We start from the raw sequence: 19,572 nt of genomic DNA, 5'->3' as shown, positions 1-19,572 counted from the left end.
TCTATAGCGCCGCCCTCTGCCAATCGGTGTTATATTTATTCTCTATTAATCTGGAGTCAGCCTCTACGTAGAAAGTTTAATCAAAGCGTGCGAGCGGTTTAGGCTGTAAGTCAAAGGTGGTGGACTAATAATAATAAAACTAACGATGACAATAGGTTGCCTCGCACTTTGTGCCTGGCTCCCTAAAAATAAAAGATCTAGGCGTTCCTTTTAAATCTATAATCCTATTAATGCGGTCATACGACCTTATCACTCTAAATGCATGTCCTCCTGAGCCACCAGGGGCGCTGTCGCAACCTGAGCCAACAGGGGCGCTGTGGCGTCCTGAGCCACCAGGGGCGCTATGGCCTACTGAGGACTCTCTGTCAAACCACGAAGAACAGTTCACCGCCAACATGGCTGCCTCCTGCAGGACGTGATCCAGCTCATATAACAACAATATATGTCATATATTTATAACATATAGAATATCTATAATATAAACAAGAAGTGCAAAATGATCCCAGAAGCGACACAGCGGTTACGGTCCGCGGCGCCTCTTTTGTCTAAAGCGGCTTCACTAAACGATGCGTGGCTTTTCGGAGTCCAACCGCGGCGACATCTCAATGTCAGCAGCCGCCGAGCCGGCAAGATCAACCACCGGCCGCCCCCGAGGGACCGGGTGGAGATCCCAGGCCTGGAGGCCGTGACCTACGCGGACAGGATGCACTACGTCCCGGGCCTGTCAAAGCCGGTGTTCCCGCGGTGGGAGATGGGCCACAAGGACCCGCGCTTCTACCGGTCCCCGCCGCACCGGGACATGGCCCTGCATCGGGATGAGCCGTGCTACGTATTCCACCAGCGGAGCAGCATCCTGGAGGGTGAGGATACACCGTTACACGGTCTGCACGGTTAGAGAGGAGCAGAAGACAGGCCGACTGTTGCTCCCAAGGTTGGCTGATGGTTTAGGAGTTTAATCAAGTATAGTATAAAACACTATGCACGCCTACTGTATATCTCGGGTAGCATGCTCAATATAGTACTGCAGAAACTATTATAATAACATAATAATAACCATCTGAATTACGGTAGAGAAATGTGATTCAAGGCAATCAGGGGGCCTGAGAGCGTCAGGGTATTCAGTCAAAAGAGTTCAATGAGAGATGGTATGAATTGGGTGATATATTTATATCATACTTTATTCATGTTCAGGGCGCAAGACTGTGATTTCTAAAGCCGGGGGGGACGACGACATGTGTCACTCCCGCAGAGAGCCTTTAGGTGGGTTCGAAGTACTGTTGACTCGTTCGCGAACAAACCGGTTCGAATGAACGAGGCTTTAGGACGAACCAACCGAACCGGTTAGTTTCTCTCGTTCGTCTCATACACCGTTCGATTCACCGGAAACTCGACTGAACGAACGAGCGAGTTTCCGGTAGCACTGACTCCACTGACTCTGACTGACTCAGCTGAGAACTGTGCAATGGCGTGCATTCCATGATGCTATTTACAGCTACCAGAAACCAGGCTGAACGAACAAACGATTCGTGAACGACTCCTCCCAGTTCAGTCGAGTTTCCGGTAGCACTGAGTCTGACTGACTCAGCTGAGAACCGTGCAATGGAAACTAGGCTGATTCGAGAACGACTCCTCCCAGTTCAGTTGAGTGAACTGGGAGGAGTCGTTTGCGAATCGTTTGTTCGTTCAGCCTGGTTTCCAGTAGCGGTAAATCGCATCCTGGAATGCACGCCATTGCACGGTTCTCAGCTGAGTCAGTCAGACTCAGTGCTACTGGAAACTTGACTGAACGAACGAACAAACAATTTGCGAACGACTCCACTTGGCGAACTGACTCACGCGAACTGGGTCACAGAAACAAATCATTAAATCCACCACTAGTTCAGAGACGGGTCATAAAGAGCAGGTAGGGGTCATCTGGCTCTAGGCAGCCTACAGGTAGAGGTTGTTGGTATGGAGCCCAGAGTCTCCCAGCTGGGGCCAACACCCTGAACTCAGACGGTGTCGTTGTCCTGATCCCGAACACACTTGAACAGCTGGTGCCGCTATAGTTGACATCATTTTAATGGGGAGATCTACTACCTGCTGCTCTCTTGCTCACTTCCTGTTTATCTCCCGGTCACTTCCTGTCTGCAGGGGTGCGTCAGGCGCTGTGGCTGACCAAGACCAAGCTGACGCCCGGCCTGCCTCCTCAGCTCCTCGCATTGGCCGAGAGCTCGGCCAATCAGATCGCGGATCAGGATGAGCGCGTGCAGAATGCCATCAACCACGCCTGCTTCTGGGAGACGACGGAGGCGGAGCCTAAAGAGTGCAACAGGTACACACACAAACGCCAGAAAATGTCTTGTCAAGGAGCGCGGTCTTCAGTGAGGGTTTCAGTTCGCAATAATATTTATGTAATAATGTGTATGTATATGTACCCCATCTTCCTGAAACACTTTGCGCGGCACGGCACGGCGACGCGGCGGCGCCAGCGCGACGCGGCATCAGCGCACGAGTTTAGTTTTTACCTGAACTTTTGATTCTGCGACATTCGAGGAATGAATTGCAACAGACAACTAAAGCTGGAGGTTGTTATTTCAAGTACAAAATAAACTCAAGACCTACCTGAACCAATATATAAAATAAATAGTAACAATATACTACTAGGTACAACAAGGCTACTAACCAAAATAATGAATGCAATGCACATATTGTCAGGGAGGGCAGCCGACTGAGGTCTAAGGACATGGAAGGCTCCTACGATTTTTAGATTTCCAAATCACGTTATAAAAAAAAAAAAAAAAGACTGAATCAATTCGTGGCGCTCGATGTTGATTCCGTGGCGCCGCGCCACACAATGGTCTATGTATGGGAAACACTGAATGTATCTAATCATGTATAATCCTAATAATAATATATCTATATAATGTATAATAATACTACTACTAATATATCTGATATAATAATGTTTAATAATAATACTACTACTAATATCTATATAATAATGTATAACACTACTATATATCTAATAATGTATAACACTGATATCTATCCCATACTTTGTAACCCTGGTTCCCCTGTGTTGGTCTGTCAGCTCCACTCTGGTCCACAACCTGCTGCAGCTCTGCTCCAACCTGCAGGCCGGCCGCCCCGAGCTAGGGAGGAGGATGCTGGCCGAGAAGTACTCCATCACCGCCTCCTGGAGCAGAGGTAGGCCGCCGCTAGCCCACCGCTAGCCCCGCCGCTAGCCCACCGCTAGTCACTCCGCTAGCCCCGCCGCTAGCCCCGCTGATAGCGCCGCCAGCCACGCCGCTAGCCATGCTGCTAGCCATCGCCCAACGACATTTACATCTACATTTACATTGAGGGCGTGTAGCAGACGCTTTTATCCAAAGAGACTTACAATCAGTCCTTTTGTCAAAACAAAGAGAAACAACAATATCTCTGTCGGTACAGTAAGGATGTTTATAGAACCCAGTGCCAAGCACTAACAATCACTAGGTTAACTTATTCCCCGTACACAACAGAGAAAGCTAGGGTAATACGCTACACCATTTGAAGTACTATAACTAAATACGACATACAATAAGTGCGTACATTAAGTGCCAGGGCGTACAACAAGTAGGAAGGGAGGGACCTAAGACCTCTCTGCATAGCCACCCCGCTATGCAGAGCCTAGGTGAACTCTGAACAGGTGAGTCTTGAGTCTCCTCAAAGTGTGTGTGTGTGTGTGTCAGGTGAGGACCTGTTCCAGGTCAGAGGTCAGAACGGGCTCCTGCTGAGCAGTGCCTGGCCCCTCCCCCCCCTCGCTGACAGACAGGAAGTGGAGGAGACGGCGAACCACGAGCTGGAGACCTTCTACCCCGTCGCCCCAACCATCGACCTGCAGACCACCCACCTGTACAACCCCTCAGAGAACACCACAGGTACACACACACACACACACACACACACACACACACACACACACACACACACACACACACACACACACACACACACACACACACACACACACACACACACACACACACACACACACACACACACACACACAGTGACTGGAGGTGTTTTCCTCCCATCAGGGTTCAGGAGTGACTACCCTTACCCCCACGCCCACACGCTCTACTTCCTGGACGGCGTGGACCGGCGCTGCAGGCTCCGCCCCCCTCAGCTACGAGCCAAGATGATCATGTTCTGCTTCGCCAATGCCCTGGCGCGCGCCCGTGGCCTCGCCCCCCCGGAGGGCCCCGCCCCCCCCCTGGAGCGGCCGGTGTGCGTCCAGGCGGTCGGGACGGACGGACAGACCTTCCAGTTCGTCTTCTTCCAGCTGAACACGACCGAGCTGACAAACCACAGCGGGGTCAAGAACCAGGTCTGTCTGTCTGCCTGTCTGTCTGTCTGTCTGTCTGTCTGTCTGTCTGTCTGTCTGTCTGTCTGTCTGTCTGTCAGCCTGTCAGCCTGTCTGTCTGTCTGTCTGTCTGTCTGTCTGTCTGTCTGTCTGTCTGTCTGTCTGTCTGTCTGTCTGTCTGTCTGTCTGTCTTTCTGCCTGTCAGTCTGTCAGCCTGTCTGTCTGTCTGTCTGTCTGTCTGTCTGTCTTGGTAACATACATGCTGTGTTTGATTGACAGGTCTGGCTGGAGGAAGATGTTCCGCTCTATGACTCCGCTAGGCTCCGCCCACTCATGAGGAGGAAGGAGGTGATGGTAAGAAATTCATTCACGTCCTCAATCCCAACCTCACTCACTCATTCACTACCTCACTCACTCACTCACTACCTGAGTCATTCACTACCTCTCTTTCCCCCCTCCCAGGTTCCTGCCGGTCTGATTGGCTACCGGCCGGAGACGTTCAGGAAGTTCCTCTCGCTCTACCTCCATGGAGCCCAGTGATGTGTGTGTGTGTGTGTGTGTGCGTGTGCGTGTGTGTGTGTCCCTGAAAAATCAGGCAATAAAAATATCATCAAGACAACCTCTTATGCGTGTTATCGTGTCTCCATGGAGCTTGAATGAATCACTCAGCAGACTGACCCCAGGTCGGTTCTCAGCAGACTGACCCCAGGTCGGTTCTCAGCAGACTGACCCCAGGTCGGTTCTCAGCAGACTGACCCCAGGTCGGTTCTCAGCAGACTCACCCCAGGTCTGTTCTCAGCAGACTGACCCCAGGTCGGTTCTCAGCAGACTGACCCCAGGTCTGTTCTCAGCAGACTGACCCCAGGTTGGTTCTCTGCAGACTGACCCCAGGTCGGTTCTCTGCAGACTGACCCCAGGTCTGTTCTCTGCAGACTGACCCCAGGTCTGTTCTCACTGGAGCTTCCTTGAGGTTTTGTCAGTTCAGATGAGTTGGATCAGGCTGTATTTCCGCTGGTTAGTGTCGCAGTTCACCCTGTCACGTTCACCCTCTAACGTAGAGATCCTAACGTTCACCCTGACCCAGGCTGCAGGCCGGGTCCAGGGGCTTTAAGACTGGTCCCGGGGCTGTAGGCCGTGTCCGGGGGCTCTAGGCTGTGGCGGTCTTAACATAGAGGCATAGGTAGGACGCTACATTGGGCCCCCAACCAACCAAATAAAAAACATTCCATTATGAACGCTTCAAAAGAATAGCAAATACTATTAATGTTATGAAGGAATACGTTGAGACGTTTAAGTTGTAGCTAAGATGTCTAGTTCATGGTTATCTGTCCCTACACAAACACCCCCTACTTTCTCAATGAAATGGACTAGTACGTAACGGTGCGCGGCGCGAAAGATAAGTAGGAGGAAGTTTCCCAAGTGGCTCAAATAAAAGAAAGCGAAAAGACGCCGTTCACTAGAGCCCTTTCTCACACACACCCACACACACAAACATAGGTTTGTTAGTAGAATGTTTGAAATGTTCAATCTCAACTGTAATGTCAATTTACTTACAAAATCCTGTATCTTGTACACTGGTTTGTTTGTAGAATCATTGAAATGTCAATCTCAAGTGCAATGCCAATTGCAACCTCACTCACTCACACATACAATGTAAATTATTCATCTTGGCAATATTTGCTGAGCTTATGGCTTTTTTTCATGTTATGCTAAATATATGACTGGAGTTTACTACTTGTTCTGCTGGTTATATTGATTTTATCATAAAAAAAAAGAATAAACAGTGCTGGTTTTCCTGGCATTTTGGCAAAGACAGGTGTTATCTGAAACCCTATTCTCTGTTGGGTTCCATCGTGACTATTCATTTGTGTAGTGCTACACTTTGTGTGTTCTCTGCTTTCCATCTTCATTTTGAAGTAAAGAAGCGTATGCAGGGTTTAAAGGGGAAGTTATTTTTTCTCATCTCCAACCTTTACTTCCGTGTAGATTAGCTTTACCTACCTATCCACCATTCATTCGGTAAGATAAGCTTTACCTGCCTATCCACCATTCATTCTCTTTTAAATATCGGATGAGGTGGCCCAATACATACCTTCGCCTTGGGCCCCAAATTTGCTAAATCCGCCACTGGCTGTGGGCCCGGTCCCGGGGATGTAAGCCGGGTCCCGGGGCTGTAGGCCGGGTCCCGTAGCTGCAGGCCGGGTCCCGGGCTTGCAGGACGGCTCCGAGCCTCCAGAGCCTTAACACGGTCCAACAGCGCCCCCCTCCGGCGAGCAAATAAAAAAACATGTCACTTATATTTGAGGAATTGCGGTAGGAATTAATAAAGAAAGACATCAAGTTTATTCAACTATAGGTCCGAACGATGGACGTCTTGTGGAGGCCGCGGGTCACGGAGCGCTGGAGTGACTCCGTCAGGATATGAACACATAAACACGGACCCTGTTTCTCAATGAGGGTGTGAGGCGCGTGTGTCAGCATGACACACGTTGGCCCAAAGGCGGAACCAGGCGTCCTCACACGACATTTAACCCACCTCCAGGGGAAGGGTTACGCAATCTTTACCCCAGCTCCATGCGGGTAACACCCCCTTTACACCACCTCTAGGCGGGGCCATCCAGACAATCGATAGGGAGCCTTCTGAAGCTACACACGTCAAATTGCAGTCCGTCCCGCAGAACCACCGACGGACCCTCAGGCAGCCCGCTGGTCCCAGTCCTAGTCTCACCTGTTCCCGGTCTCAGCTGGTTGGGGTCTCACCTGGACAGGTAAGCAAGCACACGGGAGCGGGACTCTGAGTGTTAACGGGTACGAAGTTAAACACATGAGATGAACGAGTGACCCTGCTATCCCTTATACCATCGCTAGTTTCACCCATACTATCATTAGTACTATCACCAATACTATCATAGTACTATCACTAGTATAACTAATACTATTGTTGAGTGTGGAGAGATATCCCCAGGGATCTTCTCTTACTGACTTTCACTTTGTTGACACGGAGGTCCGCAGCATCAAACAGTGAATTCTGATTCCCTACATTCATAATAAAAACACATTCCAGAGGACCAGCTAGGAGACCACGAGGGGACCTTCTGCTGGGTCGGACTTCCTCCTAACGAATCCTAACCATCTCCTGGTCTCATAGTGACCGTATTATTGCTAAAAGTGATAGTACTAATGATAGTATTAGTGTTACTAGTGATAGTATTAGTGATACTGGTGATAGTACTTATGATAGTATAAGTGACAATAGTGATAGTATTAGTGATACTTGTGATAGTACAAATGATAGTATAAGTCATACTAGTGATAGTATTAGTCATACTAGTGATAGTATTATTGATCAAAGTGATAGTAGACCTACTAACGATAGTATAAGTCATACTAGTGATAGTACTAATGATAGTATAAGTCATGCTAGTGATAGTATTAGTGATCCTAGAGATAGTATTATTTATAAAAGTGATAGTACTAATGATAGTAGTAGCCTATTAGTGGTACTAGTGATAGTCCCAATGATAGTATTAGTGATACTCATACTTGTGATAGTATAAGTGATAATAGTGATAGTATTAGAGATACTAGTGATAGTTCAAATGATTGTATAAGTCATACTAGTGATAGTATAAGTGATACAAGTGATGGTTTTAGTGATAGTACTAATGATAGCATAAGTGATGCTAGTGATAGGGCACCAGAAATGGTAACCATGGTGATTATAAGATAATGGACAGGCTCACTAATCCTAACATCTCCCCCTCTCCCCTTCCTTAGGATATGATGAAGGAGGAGGAGAAGGAGATAAAGGAGGAGGAGGAGGAGGAGGAGGAGGAGGAGGAGGTGAACCCCACGGAGGTGAAGATGAGCCAGATCGTGATGCCATCTCATAGCAACCATCGTCAGGAGCTCAGCGTCGGGCAGCTCCTAAAATGGATGGACTCCACCGCCTGCCTCTCAGGTAGGACCCCACCTGCTTTACACCACCTTCACCAGCCTCTCAGGTAGGACCCCACCTCCTCAGGTAGGACTCCTCCCCCTCAGGTAGGACTCCTCCCCCTCAGGTAGGACTCCTCCCCCTCAGGTAGGACTCCTCCCCCTCAGGTAGGACCCCACCTCCTCAGATAGGACTCCTCCCCCTCAGGTAGGACCCCACCTCCTCAGATAGGACTCCTCCCTCTCAGGTAGGACTCCTCCCCCTCAGGTAGGACTCCACCTCCTCAGGTAGGACTCCACCCCCTCAGGTAGGACTCCAACCCCTCAGGTAGGACTCCACCTCCTCAGGTAGGACTCCACCCCCTCAGGTAGGACTCCAACCCCTCAGGTAGGACTCCACCTCCTCAGGTAGGACTCCACCTCCTCAGGTAGGACTCCACCTCCTCAGGTAGGACCCCTCCCCCTCAGGTAGGACTCCACCTCCTCAGGTAGGACTCCTCCCCCTCAGGTAGGACTCCACCTCCTCAAGTAGGACTCCACCTCCTCAGGTAGGACCCCTCCCCCTCAGGTAGGACTCTGTTTCCTCAGGTAGGACTCCTCCCCCTCAGGTAGGACTCCTCCCCCTCAGGTAGGACTCCTCCTCCTCAGGTAGGACTCCACCTCCTCAGGTAGGACTCCTCCCCCTCAGGTAGGACTCCTCCTCCTCCACCTGCCTCTCAGGACGGAGGGGTGTCGACTGTCGAGATGACTGTTTTTGTTGCACAGATGTTCAAAGTGTGTGTGTGTGTGGGTGTCTGTCTGTGTGTGTGTGTGTGTGTGTGTGTGTGTGTGTGTGTGTGTGTGTGTGTGTGTGTGTGTGTGTGTGTGTGTGTGTGTGTGTGTGTGTGTAGCTGAGAAACATGCAGGCTGTTCCTGTGTCACAGCCTCTATAGACGATATCTACTTTGACCAAACAATAAGGTGAGGAGCCACGCCCCTATGATTATTAATACATATCTATAGTCGGTAATATACTATTCTATAACTATTCTTTACATCTATACAATGTTGTATAATTACACTATATATCTATAGTTTTTCATTATACTGTTCTATATCGATCCTATCCATCTAAACTAGGTTATATAACAACACTTTATATCTATAGTCTGTAATTATTACTGTTCTATATCTATTCTATACATATATACAATGTTATATAACTACACTATATATCTATATTCTGTAAAATACTATTCTATATCTATTCTATGCATCTATATTATTTTATATAACTGCACTATATAATATAACTATACAATATATATATCGGTAACTACTATATTATACTATACTTTACTATTTATTCATACTATAGTATACTATATTTCTTTATATCTATTATTTTCTATATATCTATATTGACTATACTCTCCTTCAAAAGTGTTTTGTTAATTAAAAATAAACATGAGGAAAATTAAGTAGGAAATATAAAGTGGTTAAATGTATGTAAAATAAATGTAAAATATGATATAAGATACAGAAGTATCAGAGGTCAAATAAAGGATACTATAATTAAGGTTTTATAAAGATAGTATTTAGTTAATATAAAATATATATATTTTCTCCCTCCATCTGCAGTGTTGGCCAGGTTGTGAACATCAAGGCTAAAGTCAACCGAGCCTTCAACACCAGCATGGAGGTGAGGCCCTCATACTGTAGCTCTTCTAGTTCAGTGTGTGAGGACTCGTAACGACTATCCGTCGTTACAACGCTGTTACCGTTACTGAACGTTAAATGAGGTGCATTACTATGAATTGATTGAATAATAATTAGCGTATACGAATGCACCCCTGGCTCCACACACAAACTGCTAGTGAGGAGACCGGGTGGGTTAACAACGAGATAAGCACACACACACACACACACACACACACACACACACACACACACACACACACACACACACACACACACACACACACACACACACACACACACACACACACACACACACACACACACACACACACACACTTAACTCCATCACCACCTCATGTGTAACTCTCTTATTAAATGAAGCATCTCACAACGACACACGCATCTACAAAGCTAGTGGCCAAAAACACTGATACCTCCACCACCACAAATTCTTTGACATATAGCAACTTTTTTTTACAGTAACGCAAATAGTTAGTTTCCCTGGTCACTAGCTACTTTTATTATATAGTAATTTAGTTACTAACTCAGTTAATCTTTGGAACAAGCAGTGAGTAACTAAAACTACTTTTTTAAAGTAACATTCCCAACACTGTTGTATACTGTAGCTCTATGTTCTAGTTCAGTGTGTGAGGACTCTTTTATACTGCAGCCCTAGGTTCTAGTTCAGTGCATGGTATCGTGGTGGTTTGTGAGGTCTTTATATACAGTGTGTGTGTGTGTGTGTGTGTGTGTGTGTGTGTGTGTGTGTGTGTGTGTGTGTGTGTGTGTGTGTGTGTGTGTGTGTGTGTTCTCAACATAAAACAAACAGAGACCAAACAACACTGGACTGGACTTAGAATGCAGGGAAAGCTAGCATGCCTAGACTTTGCCGACCACTCTGCTTCCCACTCCATGTACAAAAATGCTGCTGTTGGGGAGGACATCCTCTGTTTCACTGCCAAAGCTAGGCTGCAGGTGCTACCTACCAAATACAATCTGGCATTATGGTATCCTGCACACCACCATCCACACTGTATAATGCACTCTGGCCATCAACTTGAATCAGTTGCCCATGTTGTGAATGGCTGTACTATGTACAAAGGACTGTATATTGCACGCCATGACCGACTTGTCGATCTAATTTCCAGTAATGTTAAGGAAGTATCTCTAGAAAATGTAACCATGTACAAACATTCACGCATCATGCCGGAATGGTTCAACAGCCCTATTGATGTGATGTGTAACATCCCAAATACCCCTGATCAGGGGTGGACTGGCCATCTGGCACACCGGGCATCGTCCCGGTGGGCCGTTGACCCAATGTGGGCCGGTCCGGTCCGCTATGTTTCGTTTTTTTCTCTCTCTCTAAATTCCCTCCAATTAGGCCGGCCAATTGGCTACAGAGGGCTAGCAGTGTGTTGCCAGCATCGACACATATTATTGGTCTATGTTTGTCATTGTCAATCAATCATGGGCTGACAGGCTCAGAGAGCCCTGACAGTGCTGTCAATCACAACACAAACCAGGGTGGGCGGGACCTCATGGCATGGGCCGGAATCGTGGGAGTCCGCGACTCCCACGAGTAAGTAATTCATGTCTTAGACTTTTTCTCGCAGCTACAGATAAAAAAAAATAATTCTCTATTTATGGTTTCACAATGACTGAGTCACAGTTGAAACAAATGCGTTTCAGCTCTAATGCTGCAAAATATCCTGACAAATAATCTAAATAGAAACATATTACAGACAGTATGCGTTTCAGCTCTAATGCTGCAAAATATCCTGACAAATAATCTAAATAGAAACATATTACAGTAATATGTTTCTATTTAGATTATTTGTCAGGATATTTTGTTATTATTGTCCGAGTCTGGTTTTAACTAATGCTGGGCTTACACAAAAACATTTTCCCATTCACAGACTAAAAACTGCAAGAGAGAAATTAGCGTTGGATCAAGTGTGATATTTAACAAGCGTTTTGTAGCTATGTAGATATGGAGGATGGAGATGCAGCGACCACAGCATGTCCGTTAACTTCCTGTTCAGGTTTCACACCTTCCTTGTCAACAGCACAAGAGACACAAATAGCAATTTGCACTGCTATTTGCAGTGCAAATAGCAGGATGTATGTACTTGATTAAATTGTTTTAATAAAGTACATACAGGGTTCTTCCCGTTCGTCTCGTCCCACCCCTAGTGCTGATAATGTAGTGGGCTGGTCTGGACAGAAAATGCCAGGGCTGAATTTTTGTCCCAGTCCACCCCTGCCCCTGATGTTGTGTATTTAAACAGAGACAGAAGGGAAGTGCTCTTACTTGAGATAGGCTGTGTGTATCTGTACATGGAAATGGCTTTCAACGATAAAATCCTTAAATACCAGCCCATTCTGGAAATTCTAAGGGACCTAGGCTACCAATGCAAGCTAATAGTGTTTATTTTTGGAAGCTTGGGGCATGTCCACAACCGTGTTTTCAGTGGGTTAAGGCTGGCTGGGCTCTCCAGCAGAAAATCTAAACAATTAGCAAAGTTCTGCTCCATATCAGCAGTGATAGGCAGCCTGGCAGTGTGGCGCAGGAGATGTTTTTTGTACCCTTGAACAATGACTTATCTTATCTCTGAAATATTTGAATCTTGTCTCTTGCAATGTGATTGGTGGATTCAAATAAAGAATTAATTCTGTGCATGTGTGTGTGTGTGTGTGTGTGTGTTTGTGTGTGTGTGAAGGTGGGTATCGTGGTGGTTTGTGAGGACCTGTTCACTGACCGGAGGTGGAGAGTTTGTCACGCATTCGCCACCTTCGTCACCCAGCGCTCCGCCTCTGGAATCAAGGTAGGAGTGTGTGTAGATGTGGAGTCATCCCGCTGCTTCAGGTTTTCCTTTGTAAGCGTTGAGAGGGGGAGCGGGCGACTCCGCTGTCAGTGCGTGTGCATGTATCAGTGATACGCGGGTTTATAAGTGGTATATAAGTGGTAGTGTACCCGCGCACCATTGGCATCTATGCACGCTTGTCTGCGTGTGTGAACGAGAATGACAGGGAGAAAGAGTGCTATGCGAAGATGAATGAACGGAACGATATTTATATTTCAAAATCGTGTAAAAAAAAAAAAAAAAAAGCAGAATCAATTTGTTGCTCTCGGTGTTCATTCTGTGGCGCTGCGCAACACATTGGTCTATGTATGGGAAACACTGAGAGATACAAGTGTGTGTGGAGATACAGGTGTGCGTGTGGAGATACGGGTGTGTCGTGTGTGTGTGTGTGGAGATAAAGATGTGTGTGTGTAGAGATACAGGTGTGTGTGTGTGTGTTAAGGTAGGAATGTGTGTAGTGATACAAGTGTGTGTATGTAGGGATAGAGGTGTGTGTATGTAGAGACACAGGAGTGTGTGTGTGTGTGTTAAGGTAGTAGTGTGTGTACAGTTCCAGGTGTTTGTGTGTGTGTGCCTCAGGTGCAGCTGAGCCCCCTGCGGCCGGGGTCCCAGCAGCAGCAGGAGGAGCACAGTCTGGCGGCCGAGAGACGCAGGATGAGGAGGGTCCACGATGACATCATCAAGGACCTGCTCTCTGATAGGACTTTCCAGCAGGGTGCGTAGCCATGGAGACTAGCCTTAAGGATCACCATCAGCCTATAGATCTCAGTCTAGATATATATGTATAGATCTAGATCTATGTATACATGTATAAATCTCCATCTACATTTATATGTATAGATTTCCATCTATGTATAGATCTCCATCTAGATATCTATTTATAGATCTCCTAGTTTAGTTTCGTTAGTTTATTGATTTAGTTGACAGGGAACATTTACGGAACAGGTTGTATACCAGTGTTAGCTGAATAGCTCATTTGCATCTGTAGTCCCTGGGCAGGGAGTTCTAGATATATAAATATGGATCTCCATCTAGATATAAATGTATGGATCTCCGTCTCGATATATATGTACAGATCTCCGTCTAGATATATATGTACAGATCTCCGTCTAGATATATATGTACAGATCTCCATGTAGATATATATGTATGGATCCTCTCCCCAGCAGGTGGAGTTGGTGGAGGTGCTGGTGCTGGTGCTGGACCAGCGGGTGGTGTTGTGGCTGCAGAGAAGACCAGGGTGGAGAGCGTTGAGCTGGTGCTTCCTCCACACGCCAACCACCAGGTACCTGTCGGTCTCTCTAACCTGTCTGTCTGTCTCCTTAACCAGGTGACCTTGATGATGTTTAGTGTGTAGAACATGGTGTTAATGTTTCACTGGATGCTTTGATCATGTTTGATCACCTACTGCTGCTATCAACCCCCCACCTGACCTCTGGTCCTCTCTTATTAGTGTGCTTAATAAAGTTTTATTGGGGGGCCTTGTTTTACTCCAGCATTTTTTTTTATTTGGATGGTTAATAAAGTTGTGTTTGGCGGCCATGTTGTCTCCAGGTGAACACGTTTGGCGGGCAGATCATGGCGTGGATGGTGAACGTAGCGACGATAGCTGCCAGGTAGATAGCCCCACCGCCACGCCCCACACACAGGCCGCTGAGCAGGACCTCATGCCCCGCCCCTCTGTCCGCAGCCGGCTGTGCCACGCCCACCCCAGCCTCCGCTCCATCGACATGTTCACCTTCAGAGGCCCCTCCCAAGTGGGCGACCGCCTGCTGCTGCGCGCAATCGTCAACAACGCCTTCAGGACCAGGTACCGGCCAATCATACGCCTTCAGGACCCAGGTACCGGCTGATCACAAGCCTGCTGCACCCCCGCTACCTTGACAACACCGGCTCACTGTGTGTGTGTGTGTGTGTGTGTGTGTGTGTGTGTGTGTGTGTGTGTGTGTGTGTGTGTGTGTGTGTGTGTGTGTGTCGGGGGGGGGGGGGGTCAGCATGGAGGTGGGGGTGCAGGCGGAGGCCTACCGAGGGGGTGGTCCTAACAGACACATAAACTCCGCCTTCATGACCTTCGAAGTCCCGGACGCCCATGGGAACCCCCGCACGTTGCCACGGATACGACCGGAACCCCTGGTACGTGATTTGACGGGTCAGGGCAGAGCCAGTCTGAACTAGTTAGGCCAGGGCTGTTGCTATGGTAGCCCAGGGTTCTGTAGACCCGGACCCTCTAGACCCTTTAGACCCTGTAGACCCTAACGACCCGGACCCTGTAGACCCTGTAGACCCTGTAGACCCTGTAGACCCTAACAACCCGGACCCTGTAGACCCTGTAGACCCTGACCCTGTAGACCCTGTGGACCCTGTAGACCCTGTAGACCCTGTAGACCCTGTAGACCCTGTAGACCCGGACCCTGTAGACCCTGACCCTGTAGACCCTGACCCTGTGTGTCTCCTCAGCACGGTGAGAGGAGGTTCCAGGAGGCCATCGCCAGGAAGAAGATCCGCTTGGACAGGTCCTGACTCTGATCCCTAAACCATACCGGACCACCTACAGTCTGGGTTCTACCTGTAGACCTCAGGGCTCTACCTGTAGACCTCAGGGCTCTACCTGTAGACCTCAGGTCAGGGTTCTACCTGTAGACCTCAGGGTTCTACCTGTAGACCTCAGGGCAGGATTCCTTTGTATAACTTGTTTGTTTGGTTCTTCAGGAAGTACATCATTTCCTGTAAGCAGGCCGAGGTTCCTCTGTCGGTGCCTTGGAACCCTAGCAACCAGGTGAGAGAACGGTATCCGGGCGTCTCACTCCTACCCCGTGTGACTCACTCCTACCCCGTGTGACTCACTCCTACCCCGTGTGTCTCACTCCTACCCCGTGTGTCTCACTCCTACCCCGTGTGACTCACTCCTACCCCGTGTGACTCACTCCTACCCCGTGTGACTCACTCCTACCCCGTGTGTCTCACTCCTACCCCGTGTGTCTCACTCCTACCCCGTGTGTCTCACTCCTACCCTGTGTGACTCACTCCTACCCCGTGTTTCACTCCTACCCCGTGTTTCACTCCTACCCCGTGTTTCACTCCTACCCCGTGTGACTCACTCCTACCCCGTGTGACTCACTCCTACCCCGTGTGTGACTCACTCCTACCCCGTGTGACTCACTCCTACCCTGTGTGACTCACTCCTACCCCGTGTGACTCACTCCTACCCCGTGTGACTCACTCCTACCCTGTGTGACTCACTCCTACCCCTTGTGACTCACTCCTACCCCGTGTGACTCACTCCTACCATGTGTGTCTCACTCTTACCCCGTGTGTCTCAGGTCTATCTCAGCTACAACAACGTGTCTGCGTTGAAGATGTTGGCGGCTCGGAACAACTGGCAGCTGAACTCTAAGGAGGACCAGGTCAGTGAGTGTGAGTGAGTGGGTGAGTGAGTGAGTGAGTGAGTGAGTGAGTGGGTGGGTGAGTGGGTGGGTGGGTGGGTGAGTGAGTGAGTGGGTGAGTGAGTGAGTGAGTGAGTGTCTGTTTGTCTGATTGTTTTGTTTTACGAAGGAGGGGGGCTTAGTAATGTTTCATTTAATGATACATGGTCCCACTTTTTTGTGTGTGTGTGTGTGTGTGTGTGTGTGTGTGTGTGTGTGTGTGTTTGTGTGTGTGTGTGTGTGTGTGTGTTTGTGTGTGTGTGTGGTGTGTGTGTAGGTGTGTCTATACACCCTGGAAGAGCAGGGGTCTCTGAGCTTCAGGGTGGAGGCGGAGCTGGACGTCTCGGCCCAGAGAGCCTTCAGGCTGCTGGGGGATCTGAGGAACCGGACGCACTGGGACCGCCACTACCTGTAGGGCCTGCAGGAACGCACAGAAGCACCGCAGACTGACCGCACCACCGCACAACGACATGTTGATAGTGGGGTAGGGGAGGTGTGCGTGATAGTAAAATTAACACGTGTTTGTGTGTGTGTGTGTGTGTGTGTGTGTGTGTGTGTGTGTGTGTGTGTGTGTGTGTGTGTGTTGCACCAGGGAATGTGATCTGATTCGCTCGGCTGATAAGGATGACTTCCTGTATCGGGTGGTGGCCCCTTCTGTAGACCCCGCCCCCGGGGGCTCAGCCAATCAGGACGCAGGAGTCCTCCAGGAGTTCATCCTATTGGCCTCCAGAAGGAGACCCTGTGGCCCTGGGTGAGTGTGATTGGCTGTTGGTTAAGCCAATCACGCTCAGCCTCCCCAAGTAGCAATGAGTTATTAACCCATTATAGATAAGGCACCTCCTCCTGACGCGGCCTCACTCTGGTCCTCCTCTCCAGGGACCCCTACGTGGTGGCGCTGAGGTCCGTCTCCCTCCCCACCCACCCCACCCCCCCCCTCCTCCCCCTCCTCCCCCTCCCCCACCCACCGCCGAGGGGAGGTGCTTTGTGCCGGCTTCACCATCCTGGCGACCAGCGAGAGCACCTCACTGGTCAGACCTCCACCTCCTCATCTCCTGTTCCCTCACCTCCTTATCTACTCCTCAATCACCTCCTCATCTCCTCCTCCATCACCTCCTTATCTCCTCCTCCCTCACCTCCTTATCTACTCCTCAATCACCTCCTTATCTCCTCCTCCCTCACCTCCTTATCTCCTCCTCCCTCACCTCCTTATTTCCTCCTCCCTCACCTCCTTATCTCCTCCTCTTCCATCACCTCCTTATCTCCTCCTCTTCCATCACCTCCTTATCTCCTCCTCTTCCATCACCTCCTTATCTCCTCCTCATTTATCCAAAGCATCTTCTAATACCTTTAGTTTCTACTTGGAGGCCCGGTGAGGCCTGGTGAGGCCTGGGGCTGGAGTAGTGTGTCGGGGCTGACATGTCTTCCTCCTCTGGCTCCAGATCAGCTACTATAACCAGGCGTCCCCGGAGGTCCTACCCTACATCTCCACAGACATCGCAGGCCTGTCCTCCTCCTTCTACCGCAGCTTCTGCTGCTGCCGTCAGTACCTGACCCAGAACTGCCTGGGACCAGGAGACCAGGACCAGGACCCGGAACAGGACCAGGACCAGGACTGCTCTAGCTTGGACTACGTCACTCTGCTCTAGACCCACACGGTTCTTTGTTTTGGTCTAGACCCTGACCTCAGACCCTAACCCATGACCCTAACCCTAGACCCTAACCCATGAACCCTAACCCTAGACCCTAACCCATGACCCTAACCCATGACCCTAACCCATGACCCTAACCCTAGACCCTAACCCATGACCCTAACCCATGACCCTAACCCATGACCCTAACCCATGACCCTAACCCTAGACCCTAACCCATGACCCTAAACCATGACCCATAACCAATAACCCTAACCCATGACCCCTAACCCTAGACCCTAACCCATGACCCTAAACCATGATCCTAACCCATGACCCTAATCCACACCCTAAACTCTAACCCTAGACCCTAACCCATGACGCTAGACACTAACCCTAGATCCTAACCCATGACCCTGGACCCTAACCCATTACCCTAACCCTAGAAGATAAAGTTCCTTTCCTCAGACCTGCCCTGTTAATACAGGACATCTTATCGTGGCTCTGAGGTGATAGTGAGTTTATTATTCACCAGTGTTGTGTGACACTGTAACTCATTAATGTACCGACGTCTACTAGTACTTCTAGAAAGAACCATATCATTTTGAACTGCTGTTTTCATTGTGTTTGGAACGCAATGAAAACTGTTTTACAGTTATCATTGAGTTAGTGTATAAGTTTGGGAGGTTTTTAAATTGAAAGGGTAGGAGATCCATTTAGATGGATGTGCTTTTCAATACAATGTCATTAAAAAGTATTTTTGCGTAAATAGAATTACATAAACGGTACATAGAACAAGTAAATCAATTCAGTCAGCAATAAAGAGATTTTTTTACCTGCTAACTAGTACTGTTTAACCTGTAATGTGTGTGTGTGTGTCTTCGATGTCCGGGAGACCTTAAGTTGTATTTTGTCCCTTGGATCGATGCCAATCAGCTAGCTTACAGTTGGACGGTGTTACTGTCAATCACCGGAAGAGGACGGGGTCGAGGCCTTCCATCCCGGACATCACCCAAGACTGCAGTACATTAAGAGGTACTGCAGTACATTAGGAGGTAGTACTGCAGTACATCAAGAGGTAGTACTGCGGTACATTAAGAGGTACTACTGCAGTACATTAAGAGCTAGTACTGCGGTACATTAAGAGGTACTGCAGTACATTAGGATGTAGTACTGCAGTACATTAAGAGGTAGTACTGCGGTACATTAAGAGGTAGTACTGCGGTACATTAAGAGGTAGTACTGCGGTTCCTTAAGAGGTAGTACTGCAGTACATTAAGAGGTAGTACTGCGGTACATTAGGAGGTAGTACTGCAGTACATTAGGAGGTAGTACTGCAGTACATTAGGAGGTAGTACTGCGGTACATTAGGAGGTAGTACTGCAGTACATTAGGAGGTAGTACTGCAGTACATTAGGAGGTAGTACTGCCGTACATGAAGAGGTATTACTGCGGTACATGAAGAGGTATTACTGCGGTACATTAAGAGGTAGTACTGCGGTACATTAAGAGTTAGTACAGCAGTAAATTAAGAGGTACTGCAGTACATTAAGGCAATACTGCAGTACATTATGTGGTACTGCCATACATTAAGAGGTAGTATTGCAGTATATTAGGAGGTAGTACTGCTGTATATAAGGAGGCAGTAGCCTACTGCAGTACATTAGAAGGTACTGCAGTACATTAAGAGGTAGGACTGCAGTACATTA

The 19,572-nt window shown here is 48.4% G+C and overlaps 2 protein-coding genes across 3 annotated transcripts; both read left to right on the top strand.

Annotated features, from left to right (window-relative positions):
* Window positions 1–108: 108 nt before the first annotated feature.
* Window positions 109–9,133, top strand: mrpl37 (mitochondrial ribosomal protein L37). Of its 2 annotated transcripts, XM_030364329.1 has the most exons (8): window positions 109–860; window positions 2,134–2,314; window positions 3,074–3,189; window positions 3,717–3,905; window positions 4,065–4,354; window positions 4,610–4,684; window positions 4,793–4,892; window positions 9,066–9,133. In XM_030364329.1, the coding sequence occupies exons 1-7, from the start codon at window positions 497–499 to the stop codon at window positions 4,868–4,870; spliced, it is 1,293 nt and encodes a 430-aa protein (XP_030220189.1). In that variant the 5' UTR covers window positions 109–496; the 3' UTR covers window positions 4,871–4,892; window positions 9,066–9,133. The 2 variants fall into 2 exon arrangements, with proteins under 2 accessions (XP_030220189.1, XP_030220188.1); XM_030364328.1 differs by lacking the exon at window positions 9,066–9,133 and having other exon boundaries at window positions 4,793–4,949.
* LOC115549225 (acyl-coenzyme A thioesterase 11-like) lies at window positions 6,858–17,971 on the top strand. Its single transcript, XM_030364308.1, is given in 18 exon segments — window positions 6,858–7,098; window positions 8,108–8,291; window positions 9,157–9,226; window positions 9,887–9,947; window positions 12,670–12,774; window positions 13,393–13,528; window positions 13,983–14,098; window positions 14,368–14,429; window positions 14,504–14,623; window positions 14,808–14,946; window positions 15,271–15,326; window positions 15,523–15,589; window positions 16,134–16,217; window positions 16,513–16,646; window positions 16,828–16,986; window positions 17,112–17,184; window positions 17,186–17,263; window positions 17,675–17,971. Coding segments are annotated over 17 exon segments (1,848 nt in total). The 5' UTR covers window positions 6,858–7,098; window positions 8,108–8,110; the 3' UTR covers window positions 17,882–17,971.
* The last annotated feature ends 1,601 nt before the right edge of the window (window positions 17,972–19,572 follow it).

This window comes from Gadus morhua, chromosome 8 (assembly GCF_902167405.1).
Source record: "Gadus morhua chromosome 8, gadMor3.0, whole genome shotgun sequence".
Classification (NCBI taxonomy): Eukaryota; Metazoa; Chordata; class Actinopteri; order Gadiformes; family Gadidae; genus Gadus; species Gadus morhua.
Note: the sequence above shows the minus strand (reverse complement) of the source record. Positions and strands in the feature narration are given on the sequence as shown.